The sequence below is a fragment of the Ruditapes philippinarum genome, unplaced genomic scaffold (genome assembly GCF_026571515.1).
Source record: "Ruditapes philippinarum isolate M1 unplaced genomic scaffold, ASM2657151v2 ctg3886_1_1_1_1, whole genome shotgun sequence".
Lineage (NCBI taxonomy): Eukaryota > Metazoa > Mollusca > Bivalvia > Venerida > Veneridae > Ruditapes > Ruditapes philippinarum.
In genome coordinates this window covers 191,218-208,612 of record NW_026863133.1, presented here as the reverse complement: position 1 = coordinate 208,612, position 17,395 = coordinate 191,218, and the positions used below count along the sequence as shown (strand labels likewise).

Here is a 17,395-nt window from a genome sequence, read left to right as displayed (position 1 = left end):
TTGTCCATAATAAGTTTTGTCTCATTTCAGTGGCAATTTCTGATCAATTTATCAATATTTCTGGCAAAATTTAAAAAAGGAAACAAAAGAAAAGAACAAAAGCTGGTTATAAAATCAGAAAGTTTTTATTACACAAAAAAAGTTAGATTAGTTGGTGACTTTGTTTTAAAAAAAAGATATCACAGAATTTTGATGTAAAGTTTTTTGGAAAACAAAATTAGAAAAATTTAAAGTCGACATAATTTGCTGTCATATCTTGGAACTTGTTTTTCAATTGGTACATCTTTCTTCCATACTGGTGGTATGATACACATTGGTTTACCAATCCTGGGACGCCAGACTAACATCTGGGCGCTGTTAGCGTTGGGTGGCATAAGTGCGCAGCGTGGGATAGGGACTATATCATCAAGAATAGTAGGCTGTTTGGGCACTGGGTTGCTCACCAGCTTGGCTCGCTGACCTGTGAATAAAAACACAATGGATTATACCAATGTCAGGGGAGATCACTCAACTTGAGAAATGCTTTCTTGAAAAGATGTAAACAGAATGTTAGGGGAAACAACTCAATTTGCGAAATGCTTTCTGGGAATGTAAGACGACTTGAGAATAGATATTAACAGAATGTAAGGGGAGGCTACTCAATATGGTAAACATATTTACAAAATCATGTTTGGAGAGATTTTCAAATTGTAGATTTAAATTGTAAACAGAATGTCAAAGGAATTAACTTAAGGTGGAAATGCAAAACTTTGGAACTGTTTATTTTAAAGGTATTTACAGAATATCAGGGGAGCTTACTCTTATAAATAGCATATCAGGGGAGATAACTAGGTCTTTGTTTGAAAAATCTGAATGATTTAGTTGCACACTACAACACAAAAATTACCTAAAGGTTTATTAGGGTCGACTTCTATGTCCAGTTTCATGTTCCACATGATTGTTTTCAAGATGTAAGCTTTCTGTAAAGTCATATCCCAGACGACCAGCCACACATAGAAGCTCTGATCACGTGCAATACGTGTCAAGTTTGGTGGACCTGAAAACAGAAAATGTATGATAGATAGAGGATATTGAATGAGTGTAAGTTCAATACTGAATTTATTGCACGAGTTGAATAAAATAATATGCGAGCCTCTGGCGAGCATAATATTATTTTATTCAACGAGTGCAATAAATTCAGTAATGAACTAACACGAATTTAATATTCTATTTATCACATACCCAAAATAAAGACCGTTTAAAGTGAAATAAGAGTCATTTTTCATTGACTCGCTTACAGTATAACGCTAACATTTAGCGCGTCTGTACACTATGTTTGTATAACGCTAATTACGTCACGTCAAAATATATGCACGGCCGTGCAATACTATATTTACGGAGTCGCAAAATCGGCACGGGTGTGTGATAAAAATGTTTTATACATTGGCAAAATAAGATACAATTAAGATTTATTTTGGCACTATGTACATTCATGGAACAATAACAACCTGTAGTTAACTAAACATAACACAGCATAAGCACGATCAACATGACGTGCACACGAACACCCTATTGTGGTCCCTGTGTTGGTGACGTAACGAAAGAGAGGTATTGATAATACTTGGTAAAAATAGCACAGAAAAAAATACTTTTATTTTTATATAGACTTGAATTTCAGTATAATTAGTTAGATAAACATATGGTAATTTCAGCACGCATATAAGAAACGATTATTAAGATTTGATAAAAGCACAAACTATTTAATCACTATAAACGACTTGCCAATAACTCGAGATAACCACAAAATCCATTATCAAAAATCACTCTTGGGGGAAATCCTGAGTGGACGGATTTTTTTTTTGTAAAAAGGAAAAAAAATTCACAGATAGGATACCTTGATTTCTGTTGGATGGATTCCGCCATGTCACGTGAGGATGGAAATTGTCGTTCATGGTAACGGTAGCAGTCTGGTACATCTTGCATGGACCATCAAAGGTAACAGTTTCATTCCTCGAGCCATACCATGGGTAATGATGTCCGTCGCAGTCGCTTATCATATTCTGGGCACCGGAAGTGAGTTCAGGGAATTCCCAACTTGTGCTGGAAGAGAAGAATAAGTTGGACGTATATAAATGTCTATGTTATTTAAAAGGCATAGCATTTTGAAAAAAAACTCTTTTGCTAAGATGTCGGGCTATCCTATGATCTATGTGATACTAAGAAAGGTAATTTGGAATGCATTTGAAAAGAAATTTCTCCAAAGCATTTTATATGAAATACTATATAATAAATACAGCGGAATGCAATGCAATCCATACTGAAAATATGTACGTATTTATTACTTGCATGGTATATCTATATTGAAAGTAGTAAGATGTAAATATTAAACATAAAGCCGTATCCTCAGTCCAATTAAAATGTCCATTTTGTCTCGGGGTGGGGAATGCTTTTATTTTCAGTTTTTTGTTAAAATGTAACATGTTATAGTTTCCAAAATGTTACTCACTGGCCAATTAACTTAATTAAACATCTTTTGCTTCTCTTGCTATTTTTGGAATTAGTAAAAAGAAAGCGGTTTAGTATTTTGTATGGAAGTAAAAATACTATTTTGTTTTACATTTTGCTACTTTTATAACGAAAAAAAAATTAAGGTGATTAACATCTTAATTGCCCTAAAACCATTATTTAAACGATATATTTCTAAAGACAAAAACTAATTCGTTTCTGAGGCATAATGTGCCTTTAATATTAAGCCTGAAAAAGTGATGGTTATTTCGTTATCATATATATTATCAGGATGTTTAACTTAAGTAGTTCAAGTATATAAAACTTGTGGAAATATTTAAAGTTCAATGATGGAACTTACAATCCCTCGTCAGAATATGTGTTGTGAAACATCATGTCCGTACAAGCTTGAATCCAACCTATCTTATATTTGTGATTATCAGGCATTGGCGCTATCTCGACTGTCGCGCTAGCCCTGTGAATAAAAAGACATATTGAATAAAGTAATATTCGTGTGCGGATGACAAAATTTCGTCTTATATCTTATTAATTGTTATTTAACCTTAGTTGAAACTGGATGGTTCATAAGTTTAACGAGCGTTATTTGCTATTTCTAAACTTTTCAAGACTACAACATCTACTGGAATCAATCTGAAAACCTAACAGAACAGGTCTTACCTAAAGTTTGGAGTCTTGTATTTGAGAACAGTTGAAGATCCTTCGTCTATAGATGTTGGAAGGTTGTCTATCAGCGTTCTAAAGTTGAGAATCCTTATTTTCTGATGGATATCTTTTAATCGGCCGGGTTTTATAGCAGGTTTATTGATATTGCCCATGTCGGTTTGGTCACTAGGCCCCCTCTGAGCCATTTGGACGCAAATTCTGCTATTTATAAAAAATAAAGACAAGAAAATTTTCTGTTCATCGCCATTAACTTCAGGGCGGAAGTAACGACGCTGACTTGGTTACGACGTCAAACGTCGTTATTTATTTGACGACGCCGAAGAGAAGGCATATTGACCAATGACAATTTAATGTGACGTCAACAGTTTTTGCTTCTTCCATCTGGCATAACGTCTCCTGACAGTGGCAGCGTTATGGGTTAGGGGAAATTTTATATGCTCGCACATATAGTTCATCCCAAAAAAAGTAGTTTGCATGTGAACACTTGATAGTGAGTCCTTACACTGAAATAAAACAAAATAAATAATTTTCACCGAAGGTAATTTGATAGGATGAATCCCACTGCCTTTTGCATAAGCCTAGATTTATTAAATTAATCGAAGTTAAATCAAACGTTAGCAAAAATTAGCAAAAACCTGTTTTAAAGAGGCTGTTACTAAGTAGATATTTTATTATTTTAATTCTTTAAATTATATCGAAATTGTGTCATTTGATAGAATTACGAATCACAAAACCACGCTGCGCTGTGAATATTGCAAAAGAATATAAGTTGCATGTCGTATTTGTTTAAGTTTGTATTAGCTCTTTATTATATATTGAACGTGTTAAGTCATAAATTTTTAACGTCTTTTATAGAGGTATTTCATTATAATTTGATAATTTCTTCGGGCGCTGAAGGAAATCCATGTTAATTGTATAACAGAAGAAATAAATGATCATTTTTGTGTAAATATATATATTTGGATTTTATACTTAGGATAAAAGAACAATGTGCAGTTATTAATAGTGGTAGGATCTTTAAACTTTAACATTTTGCATACAAAGCTGAATTTTGCTAGACACTATTCTTGAATATTCGAGATTTAGAAATAGTTTCATTTTGCAATGATATCGTCACGCGTGGCTGAAGCGCGAAAGTTATTCGCGCACTTTGATATATATTTTATGGTTTTATTTGCCAAGTCTTGCGGCTATATTTAGAAACATTACCCAAAATTCTAAAGCAAGTGGATTTCCCTACTTCCGTTATAGTTATTGATTTGACAACACAAAAATTTGACGAATTTGACAGATATAATTTACAATAGTTCCTCGCTTCATCAAGATGAGTAAACGAAACAAACAAAACGGTAAAGAAAACGAATCAACTACAAATGGAACTTCAGAAATCAAAACTAAGCAGCGTTGTATTGGACAGTCAAGTGGCAACAACATTTTGGAAGGGCTTTTACAATGGGACGAGGAATATACCAGCAAGTGCGCAGTTTTTGCAGATAAGAACTCCACATTCAGACCTGTAATGAAGCTGTTAGAGATATCTTGTCATGGTATACCATGGCTTCTTGCAACAATCGTTTTAATATTATCAGTCCACCAAGCACATCACATAGAATTGCTTGTTAATCTGTTCTATGGTAAGTAAAATTGGGGTCAGACTAAATTGTTAAAATCTTGGTGTTATGGTTTAAAACTGTTCACTTTTTAGGTAAAATAGTGTGGACGCCGCAAAATAACTATTAATTAAGTTGGTAAATCCGACGTACAGCTGGTATTTTGAGGGTTTGGGGTTTGAGTTCCAGTCAGGCTGCACATTTTTCTCACCCTGTAACAATTAGCGCCCAACGGGGGACTGTAATGGTACAAAGCTTCAAGTTTATTTTACATTGTTCTTTGAAACCCATAAAAAATTCAAAAACAAATTTCAGTATTGCGGGGGAGTATGTCATGGTTGAAAACCGTTCACTATTTAGAGGTGATAGTGTGTAAATGGCCAGATAGCTCAGTCGATAGAGCTGCCATATGGTATTTCAAGGTTCTCGGGTTCTAGTCCCGGTCTGTCTGGACTATTTCTTTTTTTTTCACCCTGTATTTTCAGCAACTTTTAATGTTGACTTAATTCTCAGCAACTTTTAAGGCAAGTAGTTTATCTCAGTCTCGGTCATCATATTAATTTTATTCTATAAACACATGAATTAAAAATAAAATACCATCAAGCCTCAATAAAGACTGCAGACTACCAGACAGAAACACAGATCCAATGTATCTTTTTAAAGCCAATTAAAACATTTAAATTTACACAAGTTTACTGTTTTTTTTATGGTGTCAATCGACAGAATAATCTTCCAGATGGAATAAGTACCATTGTGTATAAATTTTATTACAATATACATTAATAATTATAATATATAATAATATTACCCTTCCAGATTTTTTCCGCCTTTTTGATTGGATATTGATCACCCGAAAGAAATTGATATCACCGAGCCAGACGGGTAATATACACACTAAATTTTCCCGTTGGGTACCCAACGTTGTAAACAACATGGGCTGAGGTGATGCGCGTACGGTTCGATTTTACGCGGTGTAAATTCCGATTTACAAGCACTTTTTAACTGTCAAATGATAAATATTTACCAAAGTAGAGTAATGATACATATTACCATCAGTATTGAAAACAAATATAACCTTGTGAAAGCTTGAAATTAATTACAAAAAAGTGAGTTCTGTTCAATAGACTACTCCTTTTCTCTTGTTTACATTCGTTAGGAACGGGAAAAATACGTCATGTATTTATGTGACGTCATGTTGTGACGAAGAGGTACCCTAAAGGGAATCTTATTTCGACGTTTCATTTGAAACAGCAATGATTTTTTAAAAAATCGTCTAAACTCGGCAGGGGAAGGGTAATAAAATTATTATATTGGTTTTGGAGTGATATATGTGGATATATTACCTGCCAAGATAAAATATCACCCTCGCCTGACGGCTCGGGTGATATAAAATCTTAGCAGGTAACATATCCACATATATCACTCCAAAGCCAAAATAACATATAATATTATATGTGTAAAAATGAATATTAAAAAAGTTATTATTTATAATTTCAGGTCTCATTATTGATCTGATTGCTATCAGCATATCAAAGATGGCATTCAAAAGATCGCGTCCAGTACACAATGAGATGGACATGTTTGTGACAGTATCAATAGACAATTATTCCTTCCCATCAGGCCATGCTTCAAGGGCTGGAATGTTGGCTTGCTTCTTTGCCCTTCGTGCTTTAGACTCTCCAACATGGATAGTATTCACTCTACTGTGGTCTTTCATCGTAACCTTTTCGCGTGTGATGCTGGGTCGTCACCATTTAGTTGATGTGATCTGCGGCTATTTGTTAGGAATCGGGGAATATTTAGTGTTAAGTTATCTCTGGATCTCTAGGGAGACATCTCTCAGCTGGCTAGAGTTATACTTCAGTCATTTTCATTTGTAATGTGAACACATTTTTTCTTTGGATTCCATATCATATGTGTAATTGTGTTCTTTTTTTGCCTGTAGTACAGTTGGTAATTTGAATAATTGTAGTGTTGAAATGCAAAATGTCACTTATATGGCAAATGTCAGTATTATCTTATTGTTTTTTATAAATGATAAAATCAAGTCAATGCCACTTGTGTTTGTTTCTAAGGTGCTTCATATAGAGAAAAAAACGATCATTTTTTCCTACATTTTAAGAGAGATTTTTAGCATTTAATTATCAACCACTGATAATATTGTTTTCTTTTTATGTTACCCGGTAATATTGAAGTACATGTTGATTACCTTTATACTATTACATTTTACCTTGTATTTATGTACAATTAATTACTAGTATACGAGAACAGTCAAATAATTAGTCAGTGGTGGGTCTTTCTGACTGAGAGTATGGGGTTCTTTATAGTAGGGTTGAGGTCCCTTACTTTGAAAAATTTGCTGTTTATGCTGCAACACTTTAAACTTGGTGTTGGTGAATTCTAGCAGCTGTAAAAAATCAGAGGATTTAACTTTAGACAGAATGTTAATCTGTGAAAACGGGCCTCAGATGAACACATAGAATATCTGTTATATAATATTTTACCTGTACAGTTTGATTATCACAAATGTTTGTCACAACATAAATATTAAAATACGATTTTAAGTTTTTTTAACATAAACCATGAAATGCCTATAAATAAAATGATGTCACGTTAAATTTGTTGTCATAGAAACAGCTAGTATGTCACTAAGATGTTTCTTTATATTTGATGTTTTAAACTATTTTTATATCAGATATTTTAAAATCGGTAATCTGCATAAAGAGCTTTTACTTTGCTGATATTAATGAAGGATGTAGTTCACTAAGGTGCATAAAATACAAATTTTAATTTTAAGCATTCAAACAAATGATTATCTTTATCTTGTAATAATTATTCATAATTGAGAAACAAGCTGATGGTTTTTCTATCTTCTTTTTTAAAAGAATATCTTCCCATTTTATTTTAGATGAACAATTTTTGAATATAGACGAAGATTAGTGTAACAGTTAAATGTCAAATTTATTTTTCATACCTATGTCCCGGTGTTGGTTCCTATGTTAAAACTGTTCCAGTGTTTATAGAAATAATTGTCTTTCAGATTTTTGAATAGATAGAAATCTTTTAATATTTTACTTGTAAATAATTTTTTATATGTCAGTTTATTCATTTATGTAAACATTAACCATTTTATATTGTCTGTTTTATTTAACTTTTATGTGGATATTGTAATACATGGACTCTGTGAGTTGTTCCAGTCATGCTCGTGTATTTTATTGTTAACAAAATTGTTGTTTCAATTTCATGTTGATTTTTTGTGTGAGCAAAATTGTTGTTCCAATGGTCTATTTTATTGTGAACAAATTATGTGTAAGTGATATGTGTATATGTTTGGCTGTGATCAAAATTTTGAAAATAGTATCTTAGAGAACTTGACTTTGAAAGCAAAATATTTCATTACAGAAAACTTAGCTCACTTCATGACCTGAGGACAATCTATAACTCACAGCTGAGCTTTTGTGATACATAATGGTTTTTTTTCTGCCATGCTTCATTTAGATTAGCATCTACTCTTTAACCTCTTGGCAGATTTTGACCAAACTTCAAAAAAAAAGTTCTTAAGTGACTCTCCACCATTTTCACTATCACTAAATATACACACATAAATTTAAAGAAAAGTCTTTACAGAAATGTAGCTTCACCTTGTGGTCGTCTTCAAGTAATACAAATCTTTCCCCCGGATCACTTAGATGACATAGACTTATAATTGTATGAAAACTCATTTGAATCTTTTTGTCTATAAAATTTAAATTAAAGAGATTACCTGTGAAATAATTAAGATTGTTTGTGTTTGTTGCTTTCTAGTGTCAAGTGCAAAGTTGTATACATATATTAAATTAAAAATATTTTTGTCTACTTATGATACTGAATGTTTATAACATCCATTTTCATTGGGCATTTGTGATATTTATTTTTCTTATTTTACACTGCTGCTTCAAATTTGTGATGATAATTAGTAATAATGTTCTAGTATTTTAACAAAAGAAAGCAATGATGTAGCCTTATAGATTCATTATGAATATTATCATTTTGACATGTTATATGGCCTTTTGCCATATAACCTTGAACCTGTTGCTCTGGTTATATAGGCTTCCCACTGTTTATACTGAGCTAAATAACCTGTCAAAATCTTTTAAGTAATAATATCAAGCTTGCTAGACGACTGTTCTTTGAATCATTTACTGTTATAGACTAAATCTTGGTCAAAATCTTTTATAGGGAAATGACTGTATAATAACCTTTAGTTGGCTGAGTTTATAAATTATAAACTTTATGCAGTTATGAAAATAGTGAGATTTACTGCAGAATTGAGTCATTACCAAATATAAAGCAAGATAAGGGGTATTATGGTATGTGTAGAAAATAAATGGCATGTTGTTTGTATATATTGGTGTTTTATTGGTGTGTAATACTAGAGATATATCACTTATAATCGTCAGATTTTTATCAAGAAATGAAATGTTATAGGAGCTTTTGTCATCATGTGTCACTAGTTATCTTTTTAACAAGTCAAACAGCATTTTACATGTACATATTGAAAAATAATTCTTTGTGATTATGATCTATGACTGTCTGTTATTTGTCTCTTATCGTCCACTGTTTATTCAAATGATATCTTCATGAAGTGAAACAGTCATTTATTTATAAAGAAATTTGCTAAGAATGTTTTTCAATTTTTTGAAAGAGGCCCTTCCAAAGATGTTTAAATGGTTTTGTTCTGTTGCATATTCAGGTGACTCTAGCTTTAAGTAGATTTCCAAAGCGAAATATAAAAAAAAAAATACTAGTAGATATTTTACACAGGACATAAACGTCATTAGAATATCTTATCTAATCTGGTATTTGATACTTTGCATGTACTTTGACCCTTGTATGGGGCTTGAGGTCTTTAGGGTCAAGGTCACCAAGGTAAAGGCAATATTTTTATATTTTTGCGACGGACGCGCCCTCAGGCACGTTCAGAGCTAAGTCATCTACACATGGGATTTCGTCTGCTACAATCGCGCAAGGTGTCCTCAACCGATTAACAGCCCAAGAAATAGTACATGCATTTGATCCTTTAAAAACTCCCATACTTTGTCGGGATATTTTAATATCTTCCATATTTAGCCTTTTCAGTTTCAAATTAAGTTATTCAAGTTAAAATGTGAACGTATATGAATGATAAAAACGTTGTAGTCCCGTAGTATTATTGCGCAATATGCAAATTACTGCCGAAACGATTTACCGCTGTCGAAAAAGTAGGACAGCAAATTATACTTATAATAAAGTGTAAGCTCTGAGTTCCAAGAAATTATTAGTAGGAAATAAATATTTCTACATTATACAAAACATAATCTTTAACAAATCAAAAGTTTTTCGTGACTCTAGAATAACTCGCGCATTAATAAAAGAAGAACTATTTTCGTGACTCATACCGCGGGTTTTAGCTGAATATTCAGCAGTTATTAATAAATTAGATACAGTACAATGGTTAGTATAAATATCTATTTTTGAAAATGCATGTAACAAGAGAGTTTTCAACACTTTTACCACCATGTAGTCTTTCTTGAAGGAAGTTATAATATCAGTTCTACTTCCGATTATTGTGGTTTGTTTACATATTTTTCTAGGTCACGATATGACTTAACATCGCTATTCTAAAAAATAGATTCTTCTTCACCTGTGCTGATTTTTGGACAGGCGATTAGGGATGTAATAAACCAGCGGATTACATGCAATACTTTTAGAAATTCTATACAATTGTAAGAAGCAAACAAGTTGAAAATGGAATTTAGTGTGAAATTGAAAAGGACAACTAAACACTGTAGTGCTAAAGTGACATTTAAATTAAAATAAAAACCGATGTGCCTCTGGCCTCTTGTAAATAAAAAAATATAAATAATACACTATTAATTGCTGATGATTTTAACCAAAAATATTTTTAATGAGACAGATCCAAAAGAAATAAAAATACAAATGACTTATATTTTATTGTCTATATGCCCACTATGATAACACGAAGCAATTCTAAATAGCATTCTCACATGTATAATGTATTATGCTTGAATTTTATTTGCATGGTTTTATTTTAGAAACATTTCGTTGACAGTTTTTAACCAGGTTTTCCGAAGGAAAAAACTGGTTATTAGATTGAGGTATGTCGGCGGGCGGTCGGGCGGGCGGGCGTAAACAATTTCTTCTGTGCGCAACTCCTCCTACATTTCTCAACGGATTTTGACCAAACTTTCACAGAAGCTTTGTCATCAAGTGCCCTGGCGCATATTGTCGGGGTTTTGCGATTAGATAATATTTGACCTAATTATGGCCCTTTGTTTTTTTTCCTTATATAAAAAATATATATGTGAACAATTTCTTCTGTGCGCAACTCCTCCTACATTTCTCAACGGATTTTGACCAAACTTTCTCAGAAGCTTTGTCATCAAGTGCCCTGACACATATTGCCAGGGTTTTGCAATTGGTATATATTTGACCTAATTATGGCCCGTTGTTTTTTTTCCTTATATAGAATATATAGTGAACAATTTCTTCTGTGCGCAACTCCTCCTACATTTCTCAAACGGATTTTGACCAAACTTTCTTAGAAGCTTTGTTATCAAGTGCCTGGCACATATTGTCGGGGTTTTGTGATTGGATAATATTTGACCCCGAATTATGGCCCTTTGTATATTTTTTCCTGATACAGAATATATAGAGAAACAATTTCTTCTGTGCTCAACTCCTCCTACATTTCTCAACGGATTTTGACCAAACTTTCTTAGAAGCTTTGTTTTCAAGTGCCTGGCACATATTGTCGGGGTTTTGTGATTGGATAATAATTTTGACCGAATTATGGCCCTTTGTATATTTTTTCCTTATACAGAATATATAGTGAACAATTTCTACAGTGCGCAACTTCTCCTACATTTCTCAATGGATTTTGACCAAACTTTCACAGAAGCTTTGTCATCAAGTGCCCTGGCGCTCACTAAATTCCCATGTTTCTTCCAAGACATCATTCAAGTATTTTTTTTAAATTGTGAACATACTTTTCTTGATATCGCACAAAACACCACACGCCAATATTGTTGACAAAAGAAAATGACAAGAGACGCAAAAATGCAAAAATTAAGCAAAAATAAAGTACTGTTTACCTTTCTAAAACATTTGGGAAAAAAAGGCGAATAGACAACATAAAATTTCTCAATCATTTTTGTTTGAGGAATATTAAAAAAGCCATAATTCCTCCTAAAAGTTCAATTAAAAACAAATGCCTCTTCATGACAAAGCTTCTGTGAAATATTTTGCTGAAAACCTGGTTGCATCGCATTGCGATGTTCCTTGTTTTTTCTATTTACATATCATTTTTTGGAATAAATCGATAAGGACACTGATTTACAAGTTTGACCAGAGTTTTCAGGCATAAATTTCATTCTGTATTTAAATGCTTGAAAGTAGAAAATCTGAATTATATCAGTTTGGGACACAAAATATATTGCTCTACAAATCTCGAACTTGTACGGAACAAATTTTCTCTGTTATATATTTTGTGTTTTGTTTTTGTTTTTTTTTCTAAAAAATGCCTTAATGTCTCTCCAGTTGCATGTCCGTCGCATTCAGTGCTGCAGCACTTTGATTCCTCAAAGGTCCTTCATTAATTGACTGACAACTTAAATGTTTGGTAAGAGAATACCTTACCTGGACCTCTGTCCTTGCATTGGGTTTAAGGTCATTTAGAATTAGGTCAAGGTCACCAAAGATAAAAATTCCTTCTTTTTGTCCATCATCAGGGAGGACAGGAGTTAGTCTCAAGATTTAACTAAGGTGAACAATAACAGGCAATCATAGCAAATTTGTGTAGCTATAACAATGCAAACTGTTTAAATGAATGAATAAATGTTTTAAGAAATAGAGTAGATAAAAAATGTATGTTTTGTTAAAAAGGTTTACAGCTATTGTTAATAAAGTATGTTAATATTTTTAATTGTGTAACTTTTTATGCCCCCACAATGTGGGAGCATATAGCGTTGCACTTGTCCGTCCGTCCGTCCGTACGTCTGTCCGTCCGTCCGTCTGTCCCCAAATCTTGTGAACGCAACTCCTCTTAAACCGGATGGCAGATTTTGCTTAAACTTACAGGGATGAACAACCTTAATATGTAGATGGTAGTAAAGGAAGGAATTTTCGCTGCGACCAAATTTAACAGAATTATGGCCCTTTGTTGATTTTTTCACTATATACTATGAAGAAATTTTGTGAACACAACTCCTCTTAAACCGGATGGCAGATTTTGCTTAAACTTACAGGGATGAACAACCTTAATGTGTAGATGGTAGTAACGGAAGGAATTTTCGCTGCGACCAAATTTAACAGAATTATGGCCCTTTGTTGATTTTTTTACTATATACTATGTAGAAGTTTTGTGAACGCAACTCCTCTTAAACCGGATGGCAGATTTTGCTTAAACTTACAGGGATGAACAATCTTAAGGTGTAGATGGTAGTAAAAGGAAGGAATTTTTGCTGCGACCAAATTCAACAGAATTATGGCCCTTTGTTGATTTTTCACTATATAATGTGTAGAAATTTTGTGAATGCAACTCCTCTTAAACCGGATGGCAGATTTTGCTTAAACTTACAGGGATTAACAACCTTAATGTGTAGGTGGTAGTAAAGGAAGGAATTTTTGCTGTGACCAAATTTAACAGAATTATGGCCCTTTGTTGACTTTTTCACTATGTACTATGTGGAAATTTTGTGAATGCAACTCCTCTTAAACCGGATGGCAGATTTTGCTTAAACTTCCAGGGATTAACAACCTTAATGTGTAGATGGTAGTACAGGAAGGAATTTTTGCTGCGACCAAATTTAACAGAATTATGGCCCTTTGTTGATTTTTAGTTTTCAACTTGTGGCACATGTAGTCTAAAAAATGTTTGACCTAGAGTCATAAGATTGACAGAACAGTGGCGTGTAGGGGCATCCGTGTCCTATGGACACATTTCTAGTTTTATACAGATTTATTAAGATTTTACCGACACCTCTAGGGTCATATGACTACTTTCCTGCCTCATTGGCAGATGAACACCTCAGATACCACTATCAGATATCCTTTATTTCAGACAAGGGAGTATCTTACTGTAGCAATAGGTCACATGGTAGGCTCCTCACATGACAGGATTGAACAGCCTTGTTGTATTTGAAACCCTTAACAGTGAAATGCTAGTGTTTGAAGTTAAAGACCATTATCACTTGGCAACCAAGATAACCCAGAGATGACTTATGTGACAGAAGTGACCTTTTGCTCCTCAAAATTTGATTTAAAGCTTTTCATTATAACTCCCACCACATCATGTGGAAGGGGATATACATGTCTGGAATCACTTTTTCCCCATCTGTTGGTCAGTCTGTTTCCATTGTGTCTGCTTTTCAACTCCAGCAGTACTCCTTGAAGGAGGTCACACATGAAGGTAAACAATTTCATGTCAGCTTAAAAATCCTATACCTAATGAACGATTTTCTTCAAACCTGGCTCAAATATTCACCTCAAAAAGGCAATGTGCAGAACATATGCCACCCCTGAACCAACTCAGGGTCAAATACAATTTTACAGCACCAGACTTTAAATCTCAATATCATAAACTGAATGCTCACTTTCCCAAGCTAAATGGGCAGGCTGAAATTATTTATACATTAGAAAGAATAGAGCATTCCTGCAATATAATAGAAATTTTAGTTCAGTAAAATGAAAAGACCTTTTTGGGATTTTAGGTTTTGAAGACAAAATTTCCGATTATAGTCGTAAATTTAAAAAGGGCCCAAAAAAAAAGTGAGAACTAGACAGAAGAAAACAACTTTGCAACTACATAAGAGCAGTTTCAAACTTTAAATTTTGATAATGGCATATATTCTCTGTTTCAATATAAAAATTTGTAAAGGGAGAACAAAATTATGTTCCTTTATCAGGTATTGATATAAAAAGGACACATTTTTTTGCAGATTATTTTTTATTTTCCCTGTCACAGGATGCATTTTACTGCAATATATACAATAGAACAACAATAACTTATATACAGTAGTTATTTAATAATTCACAAGTTGACTCAAATATATTTACACAGGCCATAATTGTAAAGTATCTCAACACATGAAAACAAAAAGTAACAGATTTAGTATACATGATTATTTATCTTTAAAAAAAGTTTAAAGTTCAGTTAATATTGCAGGTCAGTAAATATGAAAGCTGTTTTTGCCTTGGTAAAGAAGCACAGAAATACCATGCTATGGATAACAACATAATTGTAGCACTAGGGTTCAATGAGTTAAACAACCTGACCTGAACAATGTTTAAAATCCAAACATATCCATGTCTAACCGTTTCCATTTACCACACCTCTTATTTTCAAATGAGTTCATTTGTTCCTTGTTCATTTTGTATTAATTCATGGGTCTGATGGTAGCAAATGAGACCAATGCAGTCAAAGATTAGCTGGCATATCAGTGCCATCTGATCATAGTCTGCATCTGTTCTCTATTCACTCAGTACTTCTTTTCAAATTTTCCCTAAAAAATGATTGTTTTGCCCAGATTAAAAAGACGGACATGTTCATTTAAGTATGGGTTTATTAATAAATTGGATACTTTGAGAACAAGAGCCATGTCAACATGGCCATCCCCCGCCGAATGTGTTTGCTCATTGGAAGAATGTATTTGTAGTAGAGCAGAATAATTCCATTTTAAGAGGTCTTCTGGTAATGAAAACTGATGGCTATAGTGATTACAGATTTGAAACCTATGTGAATACTGATGGCTGAAAATAACCAAAGGGCAATAACTGAAAAATAATGCAGGGTAGGTTATCATTCTTGTGTGCTGCATCCCTCCTCAGTAAAATCTATCCACCTATGAAGTTTCAAGTTGATACCTCAAATACTTTTTTGAGAAAAAAATTGAATTGAAAAATTAAGTATGAAAAATAACAAAGGGCAATAACTCAAAAATTATAAAAGGTAGAGTTATCATTCTTGTGCAGTGCACACCTCCTGAGTGAGATCTATGCACCTATGAAGTTTCATTTTGATATCTCAAAGGCTTTTTGATTTATGCTCTGGACAAAAATTAATTTTGAAAAATTACAAAGGGCAATAACTCAAAAATAATGCAGGGTAGAGTTATTCATTCTTTAGCACTGCACTCCTCCTCAATGAGATCCATCCACCTTTGAAGTTTCAAGTTGCTCTGGACAAAAATCAATTTTGAAAAATAACAAAGAGCAATAACTCAAAAAATCATGCAAGGTAGAGTTATCATTCTTGTGCACTGCACTTCCTCCTCAATGAGGTCTATCCACCTATTAAGTTTCAAGTTGATAACTCAAATACTTTTAGAGATATGCGCCGGACAAAAATGTCGGACGGAAGGTCGAACGGACGGAGACTATTTCTATATCCTCCGCCGAAAATTTCCCGCGGGGGATAAAAATATATATGAATATGACTGAACACATAGTATGAACGTCATTATATGAGCTGTTTGAACATTCTTATAATCATTTACAAAAATTGAGAAGACCCCCCCCTCCACTGACCTCCTCCCCTTATCAAGTTCATTTTATTAGCATTCTAAAATAGGTAAGAAAGCTGGAACTCTATAAATAACATTTCATTCTTAAAAATTAAAATATACCTGATTTATAGAAGACTAAAGTATATCATATGTATATACAATTCTAAAGAGCAAAATGTACAAATATCTAAGTCACATCTACAGTAAATAGGAGTGAAGCGATTACTACTGATTATGCCAAACTGCAAATAAGCGCTAACGATTCAATTCTTGATTGCTCATGATTTGATTAGTTGTCAACATTTTCCGGAAAATATCTCGTTTCTGATACTAAAAATTTGTTTTCTAAGTGTTTCTTTCATGTGTTACATATTCTCACTTATCCAATCAAAACGTGTGTAATGTAAACAATAGAATGTGTTGTTTAAAACTGGAAGACAAACTACAAATTGTTGATGCACTTCGGTCATTTAAGTCGGGTGTAATTATTTATTTTATATGGATTCCATTTAGAAAAATAATGTTAACATTGCCCAAGTGCTCAATAAAATCACTGTTTGGAGTTCGGATGCGGGGAATTATATCACGAGGGCGTAGCCCGAGTGATATAATGATGCGCATCCGAACGACAAACAGTGATTTTATCAAGCAATAAAATCACCGATTTGGATATATTATTTCGATTCTAACACGACATCAACAAATAAATGCTGCCGTACATTATAATTAGCTAAATTGCGCCTGATTTGTTTCCGTACTTATTGTCAGCGCGTCACATTTTTAGTTGTTACGTCACGTGTATAATGGTTACGTCACATGTCTAAATATAGTACGTCAAACAGTGATTTTATAGCATAATAACACACACTTTCAGTTCTTCTATGTTCAATAGGGAAAAATGCGGGTCGTGTTAGAATAAGGTATAATGTTTATTCAATGCTCATTATTACATCTCATTAATTGCTCTATATTACATTAACTGAGAAACAACAAGTCCTAGGAAATAGTTCATTTGTTGTTCTATGGGCATAAAACTTATACAAATGATAACACATTTTTAAAGCTCTGGTTTCA

At 33.2% G+C, this 17,395-nt stretch overlaps 2 protein-coding genes across 2 annotated transcripts; one reads left to right on the top strand and one right to left on the bottom strand.

The window, feature by feature from the left end:
* Window positions 1–131: 131 nt before the first annotated feature.
* Window positions 132–3,443, bottom strand: LOC132721236 (protein FAM78B-like). The gene is made up of 5 exons (XM_060705502.1): window positions 3,163–3,443; window positions 2,846–2,959; window positions 1,874–2,079; window positions 887–1,036; window positions 132–460 (listed from the first exon to the last, which is right to left on the bottom strand). The coding sequence occupies exons 1-5, from the start codon at window positions 3,351–3,353 to the stop codon at window positions 228–230; spliced, it is 894 nt and encodes a 297-aa protein (XP_060561485.1). The 5' UTR covers window positions 3,354–3,443; the 3' UTR covers window positions 132–227.
* A 946-nt stretch (window positions 3,444–4,389) lies between these two features.
* Window positions 4,390–6,968, top strand: LOC132721234 (polyisoprenoid diphosphate/phosphate phosphohydrolase PLPP6-like). The gene is made up of 2 exons (XM_060705500.1): window positions 4,390–4,802; window positions 6,276–6,968. The coding sequence occupies exons 1-2, from the start codon at window positions 4,493–4,495 to the stop codon at window positions 6,656–6,658; spliced, it is 693 nt and encodes a 230-aa protein (XP_060561483.1). The 5' UTR covers window positions 4,390–4,492; the 3' UTR covers window positions 6,659–6,968.
* The last annotated feature ends 10,427 nt before the right edge of the window (window positions 6,969–17,395 follow it).